The sequence below is a fragment of the Arachis duranensis genome, chromosome 10 (genome assembly GCF_000817695.3).
Source record: "Arachis duranensis cultivar V14167 chromosome 10, aradu.V14167.gnm2.J7QH, whole genome shotgun sequence".
NCBI lineage: Eukaryota > Viridiplantae > Streptophyta > Magnoliopsida > Fabales > Fabaceae > Arachis > Arachis duranensis.
The window spans coordinates 97,891,108-97,910,016 of NC_029781.3; the positions used below are offsets into that span (position 1 = coordinate 97,891,108).

General features: G+C 31.2%; 2 protein-coding genes across 2 annotated transcripts; both read left to right on the forward strand.

The window, feature by feature from the left end:
• The first annotated feature begins 2,638 nt into the window (after nt 1–2,638).
• On the forward strand, nt 2,639–5,687 carry LOC107471150 (gibberellin-regulated protein 4). Its single transcript, XM_016090590.3, has 4 exons — nt 2,639–2,844; nt 2,936–2,980; nt 4,085–4,118; nt 5,221–5,687. The coding sequence occupies exons 1-4, from the start codon at nt 2,776–2,778 to the stop codon at nt 5,400–5,402; spliced, it is 330 nt and encodes a 109-aa protein (XP_015946076.1). The 5' UTR covers nt 2,639–2,775; the 3' UTR covers nt 5,403–5,687.
• A 1,567-nt stretch (nt 5,688–7,254) lies between these two features.
• Nucleotides 7,255–16,898, forward strand: LOC107471201 (structural maintenance of chromosomes protein 4). Its single transcript, XM_016090645.3, has 27 exons — nt 7,255–7,445; nt 7,553–7,642; nt 7,769–7,870; nt 8,530–8,706; nt 8,797–8,927; nt 9,203–9,281; nt 9,370–9,527; nt 9,616–9,691; nt 9,809–9,937; nt 10,032–10,176; nt 10,315–10,445; nt 10,796–10,948; nt 11,036–11,225; nt 12,201–12,334; nt 12,994–13,152; nt 13,317–13,625; nt 13,719–13,895; nt 13,992–14,075; nt 14,147–14,356; nt 14,506–14,595; nt 14,664–14,785; nt 14,858–15,013; nt 15,092–15,199; nt 15,351–15,546; nt 15,890–15,977; nt 16,076–16,148; nt 16,251–16,898. The coding sequence occupies exons 1-27, from the start codon at nt 7,320–7,322 to the stop codon at nt 16,369–16,371; spliced, it is 3,714 nt and encodes a 1,237-aa protein (XP_015946131.1). The 5' UTR covers nt 7,255–7,319; the 3' UTR covers nt 16,372–16,898.
• Nucleotides 16,899–18,909: the final 2,011 nt, after the last annotated feature.

The window sequence follows — 18,909 nt, forward strand, 5'->3', positions numbered from 1 at the left end:
TTTCATTTAAACTGTTATGAACTATTTTAAAATGGATATTAAATATAATGAAAAAAATTAAGCAAAAAGTCAAAATTTGAAGTAGATGCCGGTCCATATTCAGTTAGTAATTTTTTTGCACCAGAATTTACACACAGTTTGTGGACTTTTTTTTAATATTGTTAGTTAGCAATTTTTATTGATATTCCATGTCAGGTTGTCTATTTCTTTGCAAAATCTTTAATTATTGGGACCCTTTGTATTATTGACTGCCATGCTTTGTAGGGCGATTATGTGTGGTTGCATATGGTATGGCGAGATTGTGATACCATCATTGTTCATCTTGTTCATGAAATACCCTAACGGGACAACATATCTAATTCTAGTTCCTATTTCTTTGAACAATAAAACTGATCCTATAAAGTGGATTGATCATATGATTTCACCTATTTTTGTATATAGTTATATATATAGTAAAATATCACTGTGCTTGTATAGAATCCAGTGATGCAAAACAGAAATTAACTGCATCAATTTATTCAATGTTTGTGAATTTGTGTATGGTCTATACCATGATCTGAGTGTGGAGGACCTCACCGTGCAGACTGATCATACTTGACACTTCTTAATTTCAACAAAGCTACCTTTGGTTATGAGTGAGTCATGAGTACTTTCTTTCTGCTGCTTCTTCATTTCAACAAAGCTACCTTTCTATAACTCGTAGGTTCGGCTTTTATTATTATTAGCCCCCTTTTTGTTAATTTTAATTCTAATTTTCCTTTTTTTTAATATAGTAATCAATAAATAATTATCCTAATCCATATAAGTGTTGTGGAAAACGAGTCCAATGCAGAGTCCAATACAGAGGATAAGAGGATAATTGCAGAATTGACGGCTAAGCTAGAAGAAGAGCGGGCAAAGAGACAGTCAATACATAAGGTCTTGGGATATGTAGTCCAACAGTTAGGAGGCAATTTGCCAGTTGAGATTGCTGAAGAGCTGGCTTTTGTGGGCGGTACACCGGACTCGTCATGCGCATGGCCATCTTCATCTAGCAATCATGATCCGCAACAAAAATTTGAATTTCAATTAATGGTCTTGGATATTTTTACGTTTAAGTAGGTTTAGTACGTTATGCTTATTTTATTCGACTTGAGCATTCTTAATTTATTTTGGATGATGTTACGATAATTTTGTTATATATGTTATGTTTGCATTCGTTTAATTTGGTTTGTTATGTTAATTGAGCTGTTTTACTTGGTTGCAATTTGTTTTAATTAGTTAAAACGTAAAAAAAATTAAAGTTTAATAAACATTATTTGTCAAATAGACAAAATAATAGAAAATCTAAAATTTTAATGGAAAATTTGAATTTGGTTACGGTTTTGAAACCGCCGCAAAACTATAATATGTTTTTTTCCTGTTCGACATTTAGCGGCGGTTTGTAACCGCTGCAAATTGGACAATTGCAATTTTGTTAATAACCGCCGCCAAACCCAAATTGCATTTTGCGGCGGTTACTCCAGCGGTGGACTAAAACCGTCGCTATCCGTTTTACCGCGCCCTATCTTCCGGCGTTTCACGAAACTGCCGCGAAATATTTTACGGCGATTCAAAACTGCCGCAAACGGCTCCAGGAACCGCCGCTAAATAGCTAATAAAAAATATAAGAAACCGATTTTTAATTAGTCAATAATTTGATATTAGTTATTTTTATTTTAAAATTTATAATTTAAAATTTAACATTTTTTATTTAGAATATAAAATTTACGATAAATAAAATATTTTTAACAAAATTGGTTAATGAAAAATATTAGAAAGTTATCAGAATTTATTATTTTTAATTAGCATTTAGCCATCAATTAAATTAAATATTTTTAGTTTATTTTTTTTAGTCTAGTAATTCAACAACATATTTTATCTTATAATTTTAAATATTATTGATCATTAACTGATAACTAAAAATAATAAATTCTGATGACTATTTAATATTTATCTTAGTTAATATTGAATAAAAGAATCAATTCACTAGCATACTCATAATTAGTTACTAATTAGCCATTTTGGCCATATTTAATTTGTTAGTCGCTTATTATTAATATATTGAAGAATAGGTTTGGATAATAATCCGTATTACGGACCGTGCGATGGCATCTTTTAAATATGCTTTGCGTCACCGTCTTGTGAAGCATTAATGCATGCACATGTCTCGTATGTTCAATTCTTGGTATCATTGACATATTCTACAATATTCACACTCAATCAAAATAAATTGAAATTGCTGATGATCTGATATGCTTTATGACCCAATTCAAAAAGAGAATGTGAACACAACTTGAACTTTGACTTCTGATCACCAAGTAAAGAGAATGGTTACTAGACACACAGTTTGTGTATTTGTACAACAAACTACATTTGGTATGATTTTTTTCCTTTTCCAATTGGGCATAAAAAATTGAATCAATTCAGTAAATATTCCTATAACTCAAATTAACAAATTTGTCACACGAACTTAGTGTGATTTTGCATAAAAAGTGTGATGGATGAGTTGTATTTTTTTTTTTTAATGTTTGGATGAGCCAGAAATAAATCTGGCACCTAATAATATGGAATGATACCCCCACCTAAAGTTCTATAAAAGCCCCCACACTCTCTTTATGTCATATATACCACCATCATAATAACTCATCACTGCCCCCTCTCTCTCTATCTCTTTATAGTGCCTTTTGGTTCTTTCATTTATAATATAAGCAAAATTTGGCTAAGTGTAGGGGAGATCTAAGAGAGGGGGTAACAATGGCCAAGTCTAAGTTCCTTGCTGTTTTGATCTTGGCCCTCATTGCCATTTCCATGCTTCAAACTGTGGTAACTAGTTGTGAATTATTATGGTAGTCTTTTGATTGAAAGTAGAAAACACAATGGATTCTCTCTAACATGTTCTTGTTTGATTTTTAAGGTTATGGCATCTCATGGGCATGGAGGACACCATTACAATGACCAGGTATGTAATGTATAACCAAATGTCTCTTCTCTCTCTTCCACACATGCATTGTTTCTATCTCTCTTGGTGGGGTGGTCAAAAACCCAAGAATTAAGACAGGGGTAGCTACTAATACAAGTTGGTACAGAAGAATGAGAGTCTGTGTTTATTTTTTGGAAGATGAGAATGAAACTTATTTATATGAAGATGTTGTTTATTTAGGTAAAAATTCAGATGCAGTTAAATTAATGTGAAGTTGATAGTTTAAAGTCGTTAGATGATAATTTAGTCAAATCTATCAAATTATTAACGACTCAAAACTATCAATTTCACATGAAGTTAACTACACTTGAGTTTCACCGTTCACTCTATATCTCAACAATACTACTTAAAGAATTAGTTATTAGACTTTGAGGAACTAGAAAAAAAAGAGTAACTAGTTATTTCACATGACAGGTATTTTGGTGCAAACCGAAAAAATAAAAAAAGAGTAACTAGTTTGTCATGATACATACATTTTAATTTAATTTTAATTTTATTTTTATTCTTTTTATATCTACCTAAGGCAATGTTTGTGTTTTGAGGAATAGAAACACAAAAATGGTTCCTTTTCTCTTGTTTGGAATTGAAAATTATAGACGAGAGTGTAAGGAGAAAAAAAGTATAATAGAAGAAAGTTAATTAACTAGAAAAAAATTAGGAAAAATCAAGAAAGATAGATAATTTCATTAAAATCTTTTTAAAAAGGAATATATTCATTACTAATTGAATGCCTCCTGACTCTATTATTATTATCTTATTTATAGTAAATTCTACTTTTTAATGAGTATTTTTTAATTGGATTATAGACTTATTTTTACTCCTAATAGATAATCAATAAACAGTGTGTATTTTTTACGCAACCAAATGAGATGCATTTTTTTTCTTTTAAGAAAAATGTCTCAACACATCATAATGTATGTCGAGAAAAATATATCAAAATAAATAAATAAACAGAGCAAATAACATGTACCCAATATTTTTTTTTTCTTTTTCTCCCTTTCAACTATTTTGAATATAATTAATAATTAATAATGCCAAATGATTTCTGACTTCGATCTGCTTCTCAAATGTGGTTTTTCTCAGAGGAAATATGGACCTGGCAGTCTCAAGAGCTACCGTAAGTAATGTTTTTCTTTGTTTTATTAATTACATCATTAATGCTTAACGCATAGAATATCTATTTGTTTTTTGATTGAGATCCATTTCTTTTTGTTATCTATAACTTATGACCGTTTTTTTAATGAAATGTTATTTTTTGTAAAAAAAAGAATCAAAATTTATTCAAAAATATTTTTAAATAATTTATTTACATAATTAATTTGAGTTGGTTAAGTAGTCAATTCATTTATCCACTTAAACATATATTTAAAGTTCGAATTTTATTTGTGCTTACAATAATTTATTAGTCAACAACAAATTCTTAAATAAAATTTTAATTTATAATAATTAATTTTTAATCTATCAGATTATGAAATATCATAGCCAACAAAAAAAAATTTGTTTACATTATCTCTTTTATGAAAATATTATTGGACTGATTACCGTCTAGTTTGCCGTTAAAGTTGCATCTTTTGAGTTTATGAATGGTAGTGTTTGGTGGAGAGGTATTGACGAAAAGATTGAGATTGAGAGATAGAGACAAAGATTGAAATAAGAATAAAAAGAAATTCTAATTTAATCTGTACAAAAGATAAAATTGAAATTAATTAATTAAAATGAAGGTATTTTAGGTATAAAATGTTATTAAAGTTTTAGTTTCTATCTCTAAAAATTTTAGCCTACTAAAATACTAAAATTTTAGGAACAGAGACAAAAACTTTAATAACAGTTTCTAAACCAACAAATATAATACTAAAATCCAGTCTCTCAATCTCTGTCTCAATGTCTCACAACGAATACTAGCTTAAAAGACGTTTATATATTATTAATCTTTTAAAATTTTGAATTTTTAAAAGAGATATTTTTATTTTAAACACCTTAACAATTACCTTAACAAATTCAGCCAATAATTACATGAAAAACGATTCTTAAATTTATTAACATAAAAAATCTTATTGCAATATTAACAAATTTAAAGTTGATTCAAATTTTTAATACAACTATTATTATAAAATCTTTAATTTTTTTTATATATCGAATGACCTTAATAAGAGTTACTAAGAATACTTGTTGGCAAGAAGCATTTAGTTAACCTGTGTTGAAATATGTGATATGACCAGAATGCCCATCAAAATGTTCAACAAGGTGCAGTAGGACCCAATACCACAAGCCGTGCATGTTTTTTTGTCAGAAGTGCTGTAACAAGTGCCTCTGTGTTCCCCCGGGGTATTATGGGAACAAAGCTGTCTGCCCCTGCTACAACAACTGGAAGACCAAGGAAGGAGGACCAAAATGCCCTTGATTAATTAGTTAATTAAACAGAGAGAAATTAAAAATTGAAAACCTTGTAAACAATAATTCTGAAAAAAAAATCGTTAAAAATAAGAAATGAATATTTAATATTGGATTTGTAATTTTATGTGTATGTGTTTAATTATCTTGATTCCAAGATAATTAGATCGTCAGATTTTTTTATTAGTTTTTATTTTTAAAAAATATGATGCAATAATTTTAATTTATTTACTTCTGTTTCCTTCTTTATGGTCTAACTAAATAGATGATGCCATTTGCTTTTCTTGGTTCTATACTTCTATGGCTCTCATGTATTATTTTATATAATGTGTTGGTGTATTAGGGTCGGTGTATTAATTGAGGATGTGCCTTTATCTGTGGGCTCCTTTATTTGCATGCTACTCATTGTTGTTAAGTTTTAGAAAATTTTAATAAATTAAAAAATTGAATGTTATAATTATTTTTTAAAAAATATTTTGTTTATTAATTTTAAATATTAATTAAAAATAAATCAATTTCTAATATTTTAATTCGAAAATACATAGTTCTCTGACTAATTAAAATTATAAAAAAGATCAATGACTTTTTAAAATATGAGATATTTAAGTCCTTCTGCTTAAAATATATAAAAACAAATCGATCTCTTTAAAAAATTTAGATATCTCATATTTTAAAAAGTGATTGATATTTTTGTATTTTTTATTAATAGATGATTTATTTATCTTCGAGATAAGAAGTTAGAAACCTATTTATCATTTACTTTCTAATATATATGAACATATTTTGAAGACTGATAGATTGAGGAAAATATTGAAAATTTCTATTATTTATAGGTGAAATTTGAAATATTCTATTTTCAGTAATTATTTTTTTAAACAAATTATTGAAATTTAAGATGCTTTAAATTAATATCCAAACACAATATGTTGTCCTTAAAAATTTAAGAGAGTCTAAAAAAAAAATACAGTTTCTTTGTTAAATACTCCATCCAAATATACTATCACTTTTTTCTGCTTTTCAAAGAGAGGTTAATATGGTGTTGAATGTTGATGTAGGTTGTTTACGGAACTTCTCTAGTGCTTTGTATTTTTTTTTTTCTTGTTGGAAATTGTTAGCCAAACAAGTTAATTCATTTTTTTGACAAATTACAACCCTATGTCCTGAGTTATAGCTTTTAATCGGAATATTTTTAGACTTTTTAGTTATTCTTCAAATAAATTTGTTTATAAAAATAGTAAAATTAATCAATTATTAATAAATAATAATATTAGTTATAATTATTCAATCTATGAAATATTGTTGAATAATTCGAACTTATTTCTAATGTAATCAAGGGTTGAAACTTTGAAGTTTGAAGTACACTTTAGAAGTTTGGACATGATGTCAAAGTTTATATAATGAAAAATATCTAAAATTTAATATTTGTATTTTAATTTTTTTAATTTAAAATAAAAAATATAAAATTTTTAAATTTAACTGCTCTCGATTATTAACTTTACGTGAAATTAACTATACTTTAGTTTTCACCTACAAAAATATTATAAATATTAAAATTTAGATGTCAAATCAACTATTTGTCTAAGGATACGTCTAAACCAAAAGTTGGTTGTGGTCAGAAGGCGGGATTCGAACCCCAACACTTACTTAAACAAACGAGTGAGCTAACCACTTGACCAACCAAGTTGGTTACTTACAATGCGTTTTAACTTTTTCTTTGGGATGGTGGACAAGGCTAATCATCAAAAGGCCCATCAATAAGGCCCATTAAAAATTTGAATAGCCCAACAACATTCATTTCCGCGCCAATTCTGCCAACAAATTTTGAAAATCCCAAATAGCCAGAGGCTCCAAAATCTTTTTCATTTTCAGACAATTTCGGAGATCAAGAACTCGGAAAGCGCTTCCGAGTTGACTCGGACTGAGCATAATGGAGCAGCACGACGAGTCACCGGCGGCGGGAGGGTCGATTCGGCCGAGGCTCTTCATCAAGGAAATGGTGATGCGGAACTTCAAGTCCTACGCTGGAGAACAACGCGTTGGTCCTTTCCACAAGGTTAGGGTTTTTCCTTTTCTTTTTCCCCTTGCTTTTGATTTTAGTTACTTCGGTTGCTCTGAAAATTGAGTGTGCTACTCTGCTAAACGGTTTGTTTTGGAGCTAAGAGCTTCACGGCGGTGGTTGGACCCAACGGGAGCGGGAAGAGCAACGTCATTGACGCAATGCTGTTCGTCTTTGGGAAGCGAGCGAAGCAGGTGATATTTCTGGATTGTTTTCCCGAGTGTTTTTGTTTGTGCTGATTAACTCAATTTCCTTCTTTTGTCCTTTGTTTTTTTTTTTTAAATTTTATTATTATTTTGTCTTGGTCGTTGTGCTTGCAGATGCGTTTGAACAAAGTATCTGAGCTTATTCATAATTCAACCAATCACCAGAATTTGGACAGTGCAGGGGTTTCTGTTCATTTCCAGGAGATTGTTGATTTGGTAAAATTCTCTTATGCTAGATATATTTATATTCATATTTATTATATTTAATATGCTAAGTTAGTCATTGGATTAGTTTATCTTGTGTTTAAAACAATGAATGATAAAAAAATATATTATTGCTGGAGTTTTTGAGGGGATTTTTTCCCCACTACAATTTAAGCTAAAGTAAGCCCTCTCACTCAGAAGATTAGTGTGTTTGGATTTCAATATGCACACCATATCATGTTGGCATGGATAGTAGAATGGAAATTGAATTTCAATTCATTTTAATACGCTTAGTAAAATCCTTTTGAGTTATTTTTCAATATAATTTTTAGTCTCAAATAGTGATTTGTGCAGAAGTTGGAAAAAATTGCCAATTGAATTCTGGTGCTGGTTCTGTTTCCAAAGGCTGAGATACTAACTGATACACAATAGTCCTGTACTTTTTCTTGCTTAATTTGGTTCTCATATTTCTTATTTTTGAATGGTTCCTTGCGGTATGCTCTAGAGCTAATTTTCAGTTTACCATCATGATACACTGACTGGCTACTTTTCAGAGTGCTCTGTGTGTGCGTGTTTTCTTTTTTTTTTCCCCTTTTTTTCGTCTCTTTTTCATCACATCCATCCTGTCTTTGCTTAAAATAGAACTAGTTATCACTTGTTGCAACTTGCAGGATGATGGAACGTATGAGGCTGTTCCTGGAAGTGATTTTGTGATTACCAGGGTTGCTTTCCGTGATAACTCCTCGAAGTATTATATTAATGACAGGACCAGTAACTTCACTGAAGTTACCAAGAAGCTTAAAGGAAAAGGTGTTGACCTTGACAATAATAGATTTCTAATCCTTCAGGTTTGCATCTGTTGCATGATGTTTTTTATGATTTTATGTTTTTTTTTTATGAGGTCTTATACGTCTTCATATTTGATCTGTTTCTTTTAGGGTGACGTTGAGCAGATATCACTTATGAAACCAAAAGCTCAAGGACCTCACGATGAAGGTTTTTTAGAATATCTGGAAGACATCATTGGAACAAACAAATATGTTGAAAAGATTGATGAGTCGTATAAACAGTGAGCACCTTTTATCCATTTCAATACAAAAAGATTAAGAACGCATTTTTCTTTTTAAATATCTATATTTGTTGTTCTTTTTGCCTGATTGAATTTCCTTTGATTAGCTATAATTAAACATAATGGTTCATTTATTGTAACAAGTAACAGTTCTTTCTGTGTACTACTTCTGTCTGTAGGATAACTTCATATTTTTTTGGTGATTTTGAAAACTAATTAAGTTTCAAGTTTAACATGGAATTCCTAATTTCTGCAATCTTTGGTTGTTGATAAAGATTAGAAACTCTGAACGAGAAACGATCTGGAGTGGTTCAAATGGTTAAGCTTTCTGAGAAAGAAAGAGATGGCTTGGAGGCATGTATATTTGTGGTTTTTTTTTAATTTAATCTTTTTGGGGCAACATTTTACATTTGACAGACACCTAAGAGTTCCTTTGTAACAGGATGTGAAAAATGAAGCTGAAGCATACATGCTGAAGGAGTTATCTTTGCTGAAATGGCAAGAGAAAGCTACAAAGTTGGCCCTTGATGATACTGGTGCAAAAATGGATGAGAAACATGAGATAATTTCTAGCCTAGAAGAAAGTCTCAAGGCAGAAAGGTAAATTTTGATCTAAATTGGTAATTTTGTCACAGCCAATGCATTGTTATGCCTGTCTCATGAAGAACTTGGTGATATCTTACTCTAGGGATAAAATCCAAGAGAGCAAACAAACTTTGGAGGAGATAGAAGCCAAGCACAACAAGCATTTAAAAAGACAAGAGGTTTGCAGGACATGGGTCTAGGAGTTGATATCTGTTTGCTTTAAGGGCATTTTATGCTCAATGTATAGCTCATCATGCAGTAACCTAGTAAAATGTTTCTTGATTTCCATTGTGCAGGAGCTAGATAGTGATATGAGGAAGTGCAAGGAGGAGTTCAAAGAATTTGAGAGACAAGATGTCAAGTTTCAGGAAGATTTCAAGCATGTGAGCCAGAAAATAAAGAAGCTGGAGGATAAAGTTGAAAAAGTGAGGGGAATTCGCCATAGTTTGTACTTTATAACTATATGTTAGCTGAAAGTATTCCTAAATAATACACCTCATCCATTCATTCTTATTTCAGGATTCTTCAAAACATGACTCCCTTGTAAAGGAGGGTGAGAACTCAATGGATCTGATACCAAAACTTGAGGACAATATCCCAAAACTGCAACAATTGTTGCTTGATGAGGAGAAGATCTTAGAAGAGATAATTGATTGCTCCAAAGGTGTAACCTTGTTTGCTTCTTCAAAGGAGCTGATATTCTATGTGCATATTTGTGGGCCTTGACCTAGTTACTAGAATACTAGCATCTATTTTCCCTTTGGTTCGACTTTTAAATTGATTGTTTCTTATTGATAAACAGTTGAAACTGAGAAGTTCCGCTCTGAGCTTGCTAAAATTCGTGCCGAGCTTGAACCATGGGAAAAAGATTTGATCGAGCACAAGGGGAAACTTGATGTTGCATCTACTGAGACTAAGCTTCTAAATGAAAAGGTAAGAATGACATATTTCATTGTTCACAGAAATGAAGAAAATACTTTAGTTTATCTCCATTATGTCTTAGAATATCAATGGATATCTACTAGGGTTAGTTTTTTATATATACTATTATTCTAATATTATTTCTTTATTTGGTTAGGATTTCTCTTTTTTTATAAATAGGATTAATGTCGTGTCTCTTGTGACACAACAATATAATCATATCAGTATATTTTTTCATAATAGGAGGCAGTTATGTTTTTTTTTTTTTTACCTGCTGCCATACTCATGTTGGCAAAACTAGAACTGTTCAAATCTTCCTCTAATAGAATTTAGGATGAAAGTTATTTTGAATATTTTTTCAGCATGAAGCTTCTCATAAAGCTTTTAAGGAAGCTCAAAGTCAGATGAAAATCATATCAGAAACAATTGAATCAAAAACTGCCAGCATTTCTCAAATTATGGGTGATATAGAAAAGAGAAAGCATGACGCAGTGGAAGCACACCAAGTGGAAGAAGTGAGGATCTTTTATCTTTATTTATTATTCTTGCTCTTTGAAAATGTTACCCCTAAGCATGCATTTATCGGAGTGGTCTTCTCCCAGGAATGTATTAAAGAACAAGATGCGTTGATACCTCTAGAGCAAGCTGCCAGACAAAAGGTTGCAGAGCTGAAGTCTGTAATGGATTCTGAGAAAAGTCAGGGATCAGTTCTAAAGGAAATCTTGAAAGCTAAGGAAACCAAGAAAATAGAGGGAATATATGGACGCATGGGTGATTTAGGGGCTATTGATGGTGAGGTTTTTATAAAGCTGTTTTTAAGCTTCATGAGTTTTCCAAATATGCATTTTTTTTATGTTTAACTGTTGGAAACCTGTTTTGGATGATACTGCTTGTATTTAATTTAATGTTTTAAATTTTGTAGTTATTTTATGAGTTTTTCAAGAAAAGATATATCTTTTTATGTAATCAAAACTCAATGATTATGCTTCTTGTTTGAGGCATTAGTATTGTGGAAATGCTAAACCACTGGTTAGAAACTAGACTTTATCTTCATCCAACTGATCATTTGGTTCTTACTTGATAGTGTCACTCATGGAAGAGGTGAATTCTGTTCTCCTAAACTCATCCATACATAATTAATCATAATCTGGACTGCATAACCATACATGGATAGTCAGGATTATAAACTGTTAAGTGTTTAAAAGTTATATGATCACTTTAAAAAGTGATGTAGCTTTATGTTCTGATATTGACTGTTAGTGTAAGATTCAACAGGGGCCAAACTTGCTCCTCTAATGCCTATATAAAACCATTTTATCCAGTTAATCCTCTCCTTACTGCATCTATGTATTTGCTGTATTCAATATTTGACCTTAAGGTATAGAGCAGAAAAAGAATCAACATCAGACCTAAAATCCATCTCATGATTTCTCCCAGTATGACATCAATTCACAGAAGCACTATTTTCAGCATTATATCCTATTGTTAGATGGCCTTCGGCGTAAGCCTTGATCCATGGCCAAGGAGTTGGCAAGAAAGTTAATAGCATAGTTACCCTATTCTAAGTTTATTTTTGTTAGTTTACATTGTTCCATTTTTCTATATGTTGATACTGTGGTTTATTATTAGAATGATACTTGATCATGAAATTTTATTTTCTTTTTTCTACCCTGCAATCTGGTGAATGGTGATTTCGATACCACTCTATGTTTTGTTTGTATGCCCAGTATGCCAATATTTTTACTTCTTTGTCTTCCATGATTGCAGCAAAGTATGATATTGCAGTATCAACAGCGTGTGCTGGTCTTGATTATATTGTAGTGGAAACAACAAATGCAGCTCAAGCATGTGTTGAGCTGCTTCGTCGAGAGAATCTTGGTGTTGCTACGTTCATGATATTGGTAATTTTTAACTATCATTACGTCTTTGAATGATCATTCTTAATGTTTAGGATAGCATGAATAGATTTGTTTTACCATAGCCTCCCTTGGATTTGTATAAACTTGAGTGGACTCATTGCCTAGATGCTGGTTTTAGGTTTGTACATTTCCAGTCTCAGCTTCTAGTTCCTTTAAGAGTTTCTGCTGATTATATATTAGCATCTCCATTAAATACTAAAATTAATATTTCAAGTACTTTGTTTTAAGTGTGAAGATTCCGTTGTTGAAGGAGACATTTGATTGACGTATTCAGTCATCTTGTTCTTTGGATTCTGAACTGGTTCAACTGGAACTTATTATTAAACCATTCCTGTTTTTGGCAAAAGCCATTGTACTATAGCCATTTATGTACTTCAATTAGATAGCGTGTGATTTTTGTGTAGTCCAACTTCATCTTTGGAGGTTTTAATGTAGTTGAAAGCCTTTTATGTGTTTTGAAGAATCTAATGGCCATGCGCTTACACCACGTAAGGGATTGAAAGCATGACAGCTTCTTAACGTTGAGTTCTGTATACACACTGTTATGAATGATGTGTGTATTATTTTGGTATATTGATAGCACATGGAAGTGAAGTTAATTTGATAATTATGACTGACAATTTTTTTCTTTATGTAATCAGGAGAAGCAAGTTGACCTTCTTCCAATGTTAAAAAAGAAAGTTAGCACCCCAGAGGGGGTCCCGCGCCTTTTTGATTTAGTAAAAGTACATGATGAAAGAATGAAGCTTGCTTTCTTTGCTGCCCTGAGAAATACGGTTGTTGCTAAGGATCTAGACCAGGTCAATTACACTTCTCTAGCAGAAAACTTGGCTTTTTATGTTAATAAGGGCTTACTGTAATACAAATTTGCCGAATAAAATATAGAAACTTTGGACAATATAATCAACATTTTTTCATATCAGTGAAGGTAGCATTTAAGTATTTTCCCTCTTGAAAATTTTAGGCAACACGTATAGCATACGGTGGCAACCATGAGTTTCGACGAGTCGTTACTCTTGATGGTGCACTTTTTGAAAAATCAGGAACAATGAGTGGTGGGGGAAGTAAACCCCGTGGGGGGAAGATGGGGACATCTATTCGAGCTACCAGTGTGTCTACAGAAGCGGTTGCAAATGCTGAAAAGGAGTTATCTGGATTAGCTAATAAATTGAATGACATTCGCGAAAGAATAGCAGATGCTGTGAGACGATATCAAGCCTCTGAAAAAGCTATTGGTTCTTTGGAAATGGAGTTGGCTAAAAGCCAGAAGGAGGTAATCCATAGTTCTGAATCTGAAAAGATACTTTTCTTGGAGTTGTTGGTGTAGGGCCTTGAGGTTTTATGCTTTTCTACCATCATTCTGCAGGTTGATAGTTTGACATCACAACATAAATACATTGAAAAGCAACTTGATTCCCTTGAGGCTGCATCAAATCCGCAGCAAGATGAGCTTGATAGACTGGAAGAGTTGAAGAAGATTATTTCTGCAGAAGAAAGGGAGGTTAACAGACTTATTGATGGGTCTAAACAACTAAAGAGAAAGGTTGGTGATTTCGTTATAAGTGAGGGTTACCTAGGATGTTGAATAAACCTTATGCCTTTAATTAACTTAACATGGTTGGCTCAATTTTCTCTTCAGGCTGCAGAGCTACAGAAAAATATAGAAAATGCTGGTGGGGAGAAACTAAAATCTCAGAAGTCAAAGGTCCAGAAAATTCAGTCTGTAAGCAACTTGTATACCCAGAACTGTTCAGTTGATTTGATTTTGTGTCTACTAATGGTTCCTATTGGCAGGATATCGATAAGAACCAATCAGAGATTAACCGCCACAAGGTACAAATAGAGACGGGACAAAAGATGATGAAAAAGTTGATTAAGGGAATTGAGGAGTCAAAGAAGGAGGTAGAACGCCTTACTGGAGAAAAAGAAAAGTTGAAGTCCAAGTTTAAAGAAATTGAACAGAAAGCATTTGGTGCTCAAGAAAGTTATAAGAAAATAGAAGAGGTTTGTTTTCTTGTCTTGCACTATATTATGTAAAACTTGTGCGTGGACAGTGATATCCATTAAATCGTAGTGCTTTTTATATATGTTTTTCTAAATGTATATAAGTTTTGGTTGTTATTGTGTTGTATTTGATTTTTTCCCCTATGCAGCTGATGTACAAACATAAGGTTGTCTTGGATGAAGCAAAGGCAGAGTACGAAAAGATGAAAAAAGCGGTGGATGTATTGCGGGCATCTGAGGTACCTCTAGTATCTTTTCAAGGTTACTTAATATTCGAAGTTTTCTCATGGCAGTAAATAATTTTTAGGTTGATGCTGATTTCAAACTAAAAGATATGAAGAAAGCATGCAAAGAATTGGAAATGAGGGGGAAGGGTTACAAGAAAAGACTTGATGAGTTGCAAACTACTATTAGCAAGCATCTTGAGCAGTAAGTCATTAGCTATTCGAATTTGGGTATCTTTCATCTTGACATTCTTATAAGATTGTACAATTGTTGCAGAATCCAAGTTGATTTAGTAGATCCCGAAAAGCTACAGGCTACATTGGCTGATGATAATCTTAATGCGGCTTGTGACCTTAAAAAGGCCCTTGAAATGGTTGGATTGCTTGAAGCACAGTTGAAGGAGATGAATCCAAATCTTGATTCAATTGCAGAGTATAAGTTTTTAAAATTTGTTATCCTAGTTATCTTTCATTTTGATGTTTCCTAATGAATTTTCTTTTTGACTGTAAGGTACCGGAAGAAGGTACAACTGTACAATGAGCGAGTTGAAGAACTTAATGCAGTCACCCAGGAGCGGGATGATATAAAGAAGCAATATGATGAGTGGAGAAAGAAGAGGTGTGCATATTTTTTTTGTTACCATGATCTAATTTATATATAATATGGCCCAAGTAGATTAGGTACCTGACTTAATTGGACTTGGTGGTTGGTTTAATTTAATTGATGAGTGTTGCTTTGACAAAAATATTACCTGAATGTGTTCTTTCAGATTAGATGAGTTTATGGAAGGATTTAATGCCATATCTTTAAAGTTAAAGGAAATGTACCAGATGATTACACTAGGAGGTGATGCAGAACTTGAGCTGGTGGATTCTTTGGATCCTTTTTCTGAAGGTGTTGTGTTCAGTGTTAGACCGCCAAAGAAAAGCTGGAAAAATATTGCTAATCTATCGGGTGGAGAAAAGGTTCTCTCTCTTTTTGCTGTCTTTTCCTTTTCTATTTGGCCTCAATTTATGTAAAGAAAAATCATTTTGTTTAAGCAAGTATTCTATGTTCTCGGTGACTATTGGTTTAATCCTAGTAATCATTAACAAAAGTACCTTCATTACAATGTTCTAAAAGCCAAACTAATCAGTTGAACTTGAACCGTTCGCTTGTGAGCTGTAATTAATATTTTCAATTAAAAAATTTTCTTATTAAATTATAATAACTTGTTTAATTTCCATGTTAGTTGTCATAATATTGTTCATGGATACGAATCTTTTTCCTGTTAAAGTTGATCTAGATTTTTTTATCGCCATTTTGCAGACTCTTAGCTCATTGGCACTTGTATTTGCCCTTCATCATTACAAGCCCACCCCCCTCTATGTAATGGATGAAATTGATGCTGCCCTGGGTAAATGCTAATTTTTATAAAAGCAAAATCTCTTTTGATTCCAAGTCCTATGTCGTTTTGCGGTGTACTGAATCCCGTATTGTTATATGATTTCGCAGACTTCAAGAATGTATCTATTGTTGGGCATTATGTAAAGGATAGGACCAAGGATGCTCAGTTCGTGATCATTAGGTACGTTTGGCAGTGATAGTTCTAGAATATGTTCATACCTGTGCTAGTATCATTCTCAGATATGCATTTGACTAATCCAAACATTGTGTTTTCTTCCTGCAGCCTCAGGAATAATATGTTTGAATTGGCCGATAGACTAGTTGGGATTTATAAGACTGATAATTGCACGAAGAGCATTACGATTGATCCAGCGAGTTTTGTTGTATGCCAAAAGGCTGCTTAAAAGGTTTGAGGTTGCTGCTGCTGTTAAAATTAACTATTTGTTTATAGTTTGAACGGATGCATAGGACATGAAAAATATTTGTATGTAGTTTTGTTTGTTGTATCAGCTTGTCTTCCCCTAAATTAATGTTCTTATTGATTTATATGGAAGGCTTGAATCCAAATATGACATGTATATAATATCTGTCACCCAAATTGGTTTTAGTTTAAAGTTAGACTCTCAGCTTCAGTGCAGTATTAATGGCAGAAAATCAAGAGTGAAATCTAGGAAATGCTTTGGCACTCTCCTTTGCTATCCTTTCTGCAAACTTGTTGCCTTCCCTGTGTAGTTGTGACAAAATTTGACCCACAAACTCCTCTTCTCAATCTGGTGATATTGCTACTCTTAAACAGAGCTAAGATCATTGATTAGAAAATTTTGTCTACTTTCAATGATTGGGATGTATAATATGCACTACTTGAATCTTGACAAAGCAATATTGATTAGTAATGATAAGTACGTCAATATATTTTTATTGAGGATTGTTATTTGAGCACTTTGTACCTTATTTATTTGTACACGTATGAAACATATAAATTTAATATTATTTTCTGTTACATCAATATTTCTAATAATTCATCATGAAAAACGTGATTAGAACTTTAATAAATGACATTCTATTTATTTTTATGATAATATCAAGAACAGATAAAATCTCTCTAGTTGATTTAACTTTAAAAAATAGTATCCGGAAGATTCTCGATTTAGATTTATAATTGTCATCTAAAGGGCTTTTAAAAAAATTTAATTATTAAGAAGGATATTTAATATTATAATTATTAAAAAGAATAAATTTTTTATAATATTTATAATATTTTAAAAAAATAACATTTATTTTTATTTGTTTTTTTATTTTTGTTTTCATTTTTTTATTATTTCTGGTACCACTTTGGTATATGATGTAAACCATAATGTTTCATAAGAATGCTCCATTATGTGGCGTCGACGGCTGGAAATTCTTAGAATTCTTCAAACTTTAATATCATTTATATTAAATCATTAAAAAATAAATATTTAAATGCTGAAGTGTATTTTAATTTGTGTGAGTATGATTGAAAGAGTTTGTTTTTTTTTTTTTAATCAAAGTCTTCTATATGTCTAATAGGACTAAATCACAACTCTTTCGATGGACAACGAAATACAAAGACGACTTAAATCTGTTGGGGATCAAAATTTTGAAGTCATTATTTATATTTGAGTGTGAGACCCATTAAATCCTAAAATAAAAATAAAATAGTATTTTTAGTTTTATTCTTATTTAATTCCAAATCAAAAGTAATAATGACTTATTTAATTCACAGCTTATAAATTCTATACGCGCATCTGAATGCTATTTTTTATTATTTTAACAATTTGGTCCGTCTCATATATCAATTATGAAATTACTGCAGCTTTTTTTAAATTAGTGTCGTGACAAAACCACTATGATTACCATACTAATATACTCAACGACGTAAATCAAATTTAGATGAAAAGAATTCAAAAATTACATACGAAAATGATTTCTTATATGCCTATTTTTAACTGATCTAACTTTAATAAACTTTATGAGATCACGAGTCAGAATGAAATCGAAAATGAATATATTATTTCTGAAAAAACATCTATATCATAAATTTGTCTAAATTATATGAGCATTCAAATGTACACTTCCACGGAAATAATATATCATAAAATGATATGACATCCATATGAATAGTATCCACAAAAAAGACTTTGCATATTTGCTTCTTACTAATCAAATATGCATGCATTTGTGGAATTTGTGCTAAGTTGCTCATAAGACACTTAAACACTTTGAACTCTCTTATTTAACAAAAAGTTTAAAATATTAGACCATTAACACATTGTCACAAAAAAACTCAAGTAATCTTTTAAATTTATTTTCATAATTTGTGACAGGTATTTGTAATCACCAAAATAGATGTATTCAAAAAGTAGTTTATATTCAAGTATTCTAGTAAAAAGAGTAATAATTATCTTCACAAATTTTTTTCAAAAAACTCTTATAATGAATATATGAAGGCACCTACTCAAATGAAGATGTTAAATTTTTTTTTTTTAATGAAGAGTCTTGTATTAAAAGTGTATTTTGTTTGTTTGGCCATATTTTAAAAAAAGATAACGTTTTTATAGCAAATCAAATCAAACCCTACAAATCATCATCTGATAGTAAAAAAGATGCATCTTTACATGAAGACAATTATAAAATCTTCGTAATAGTATCCACCATATATGAATATACCTATAGTGAATTATAATTGCTTTGACATCCAACAAAGTGAGAATCTGAATACCAAATTATCTTTAACTTTAATTTCTGACTTCATATGTGTGAATATGTACTTTTTGGATATAACAAAAATTATTTGTCTACTATTTAGTGGTCCATTATTAACCAATTTAAATATCTGCTAAAGATACTAATAAAGTACACAATAATTATAAATGTATAAATTTATTATCTATCAGACTACTGCTGAAACATAATAAACCTTA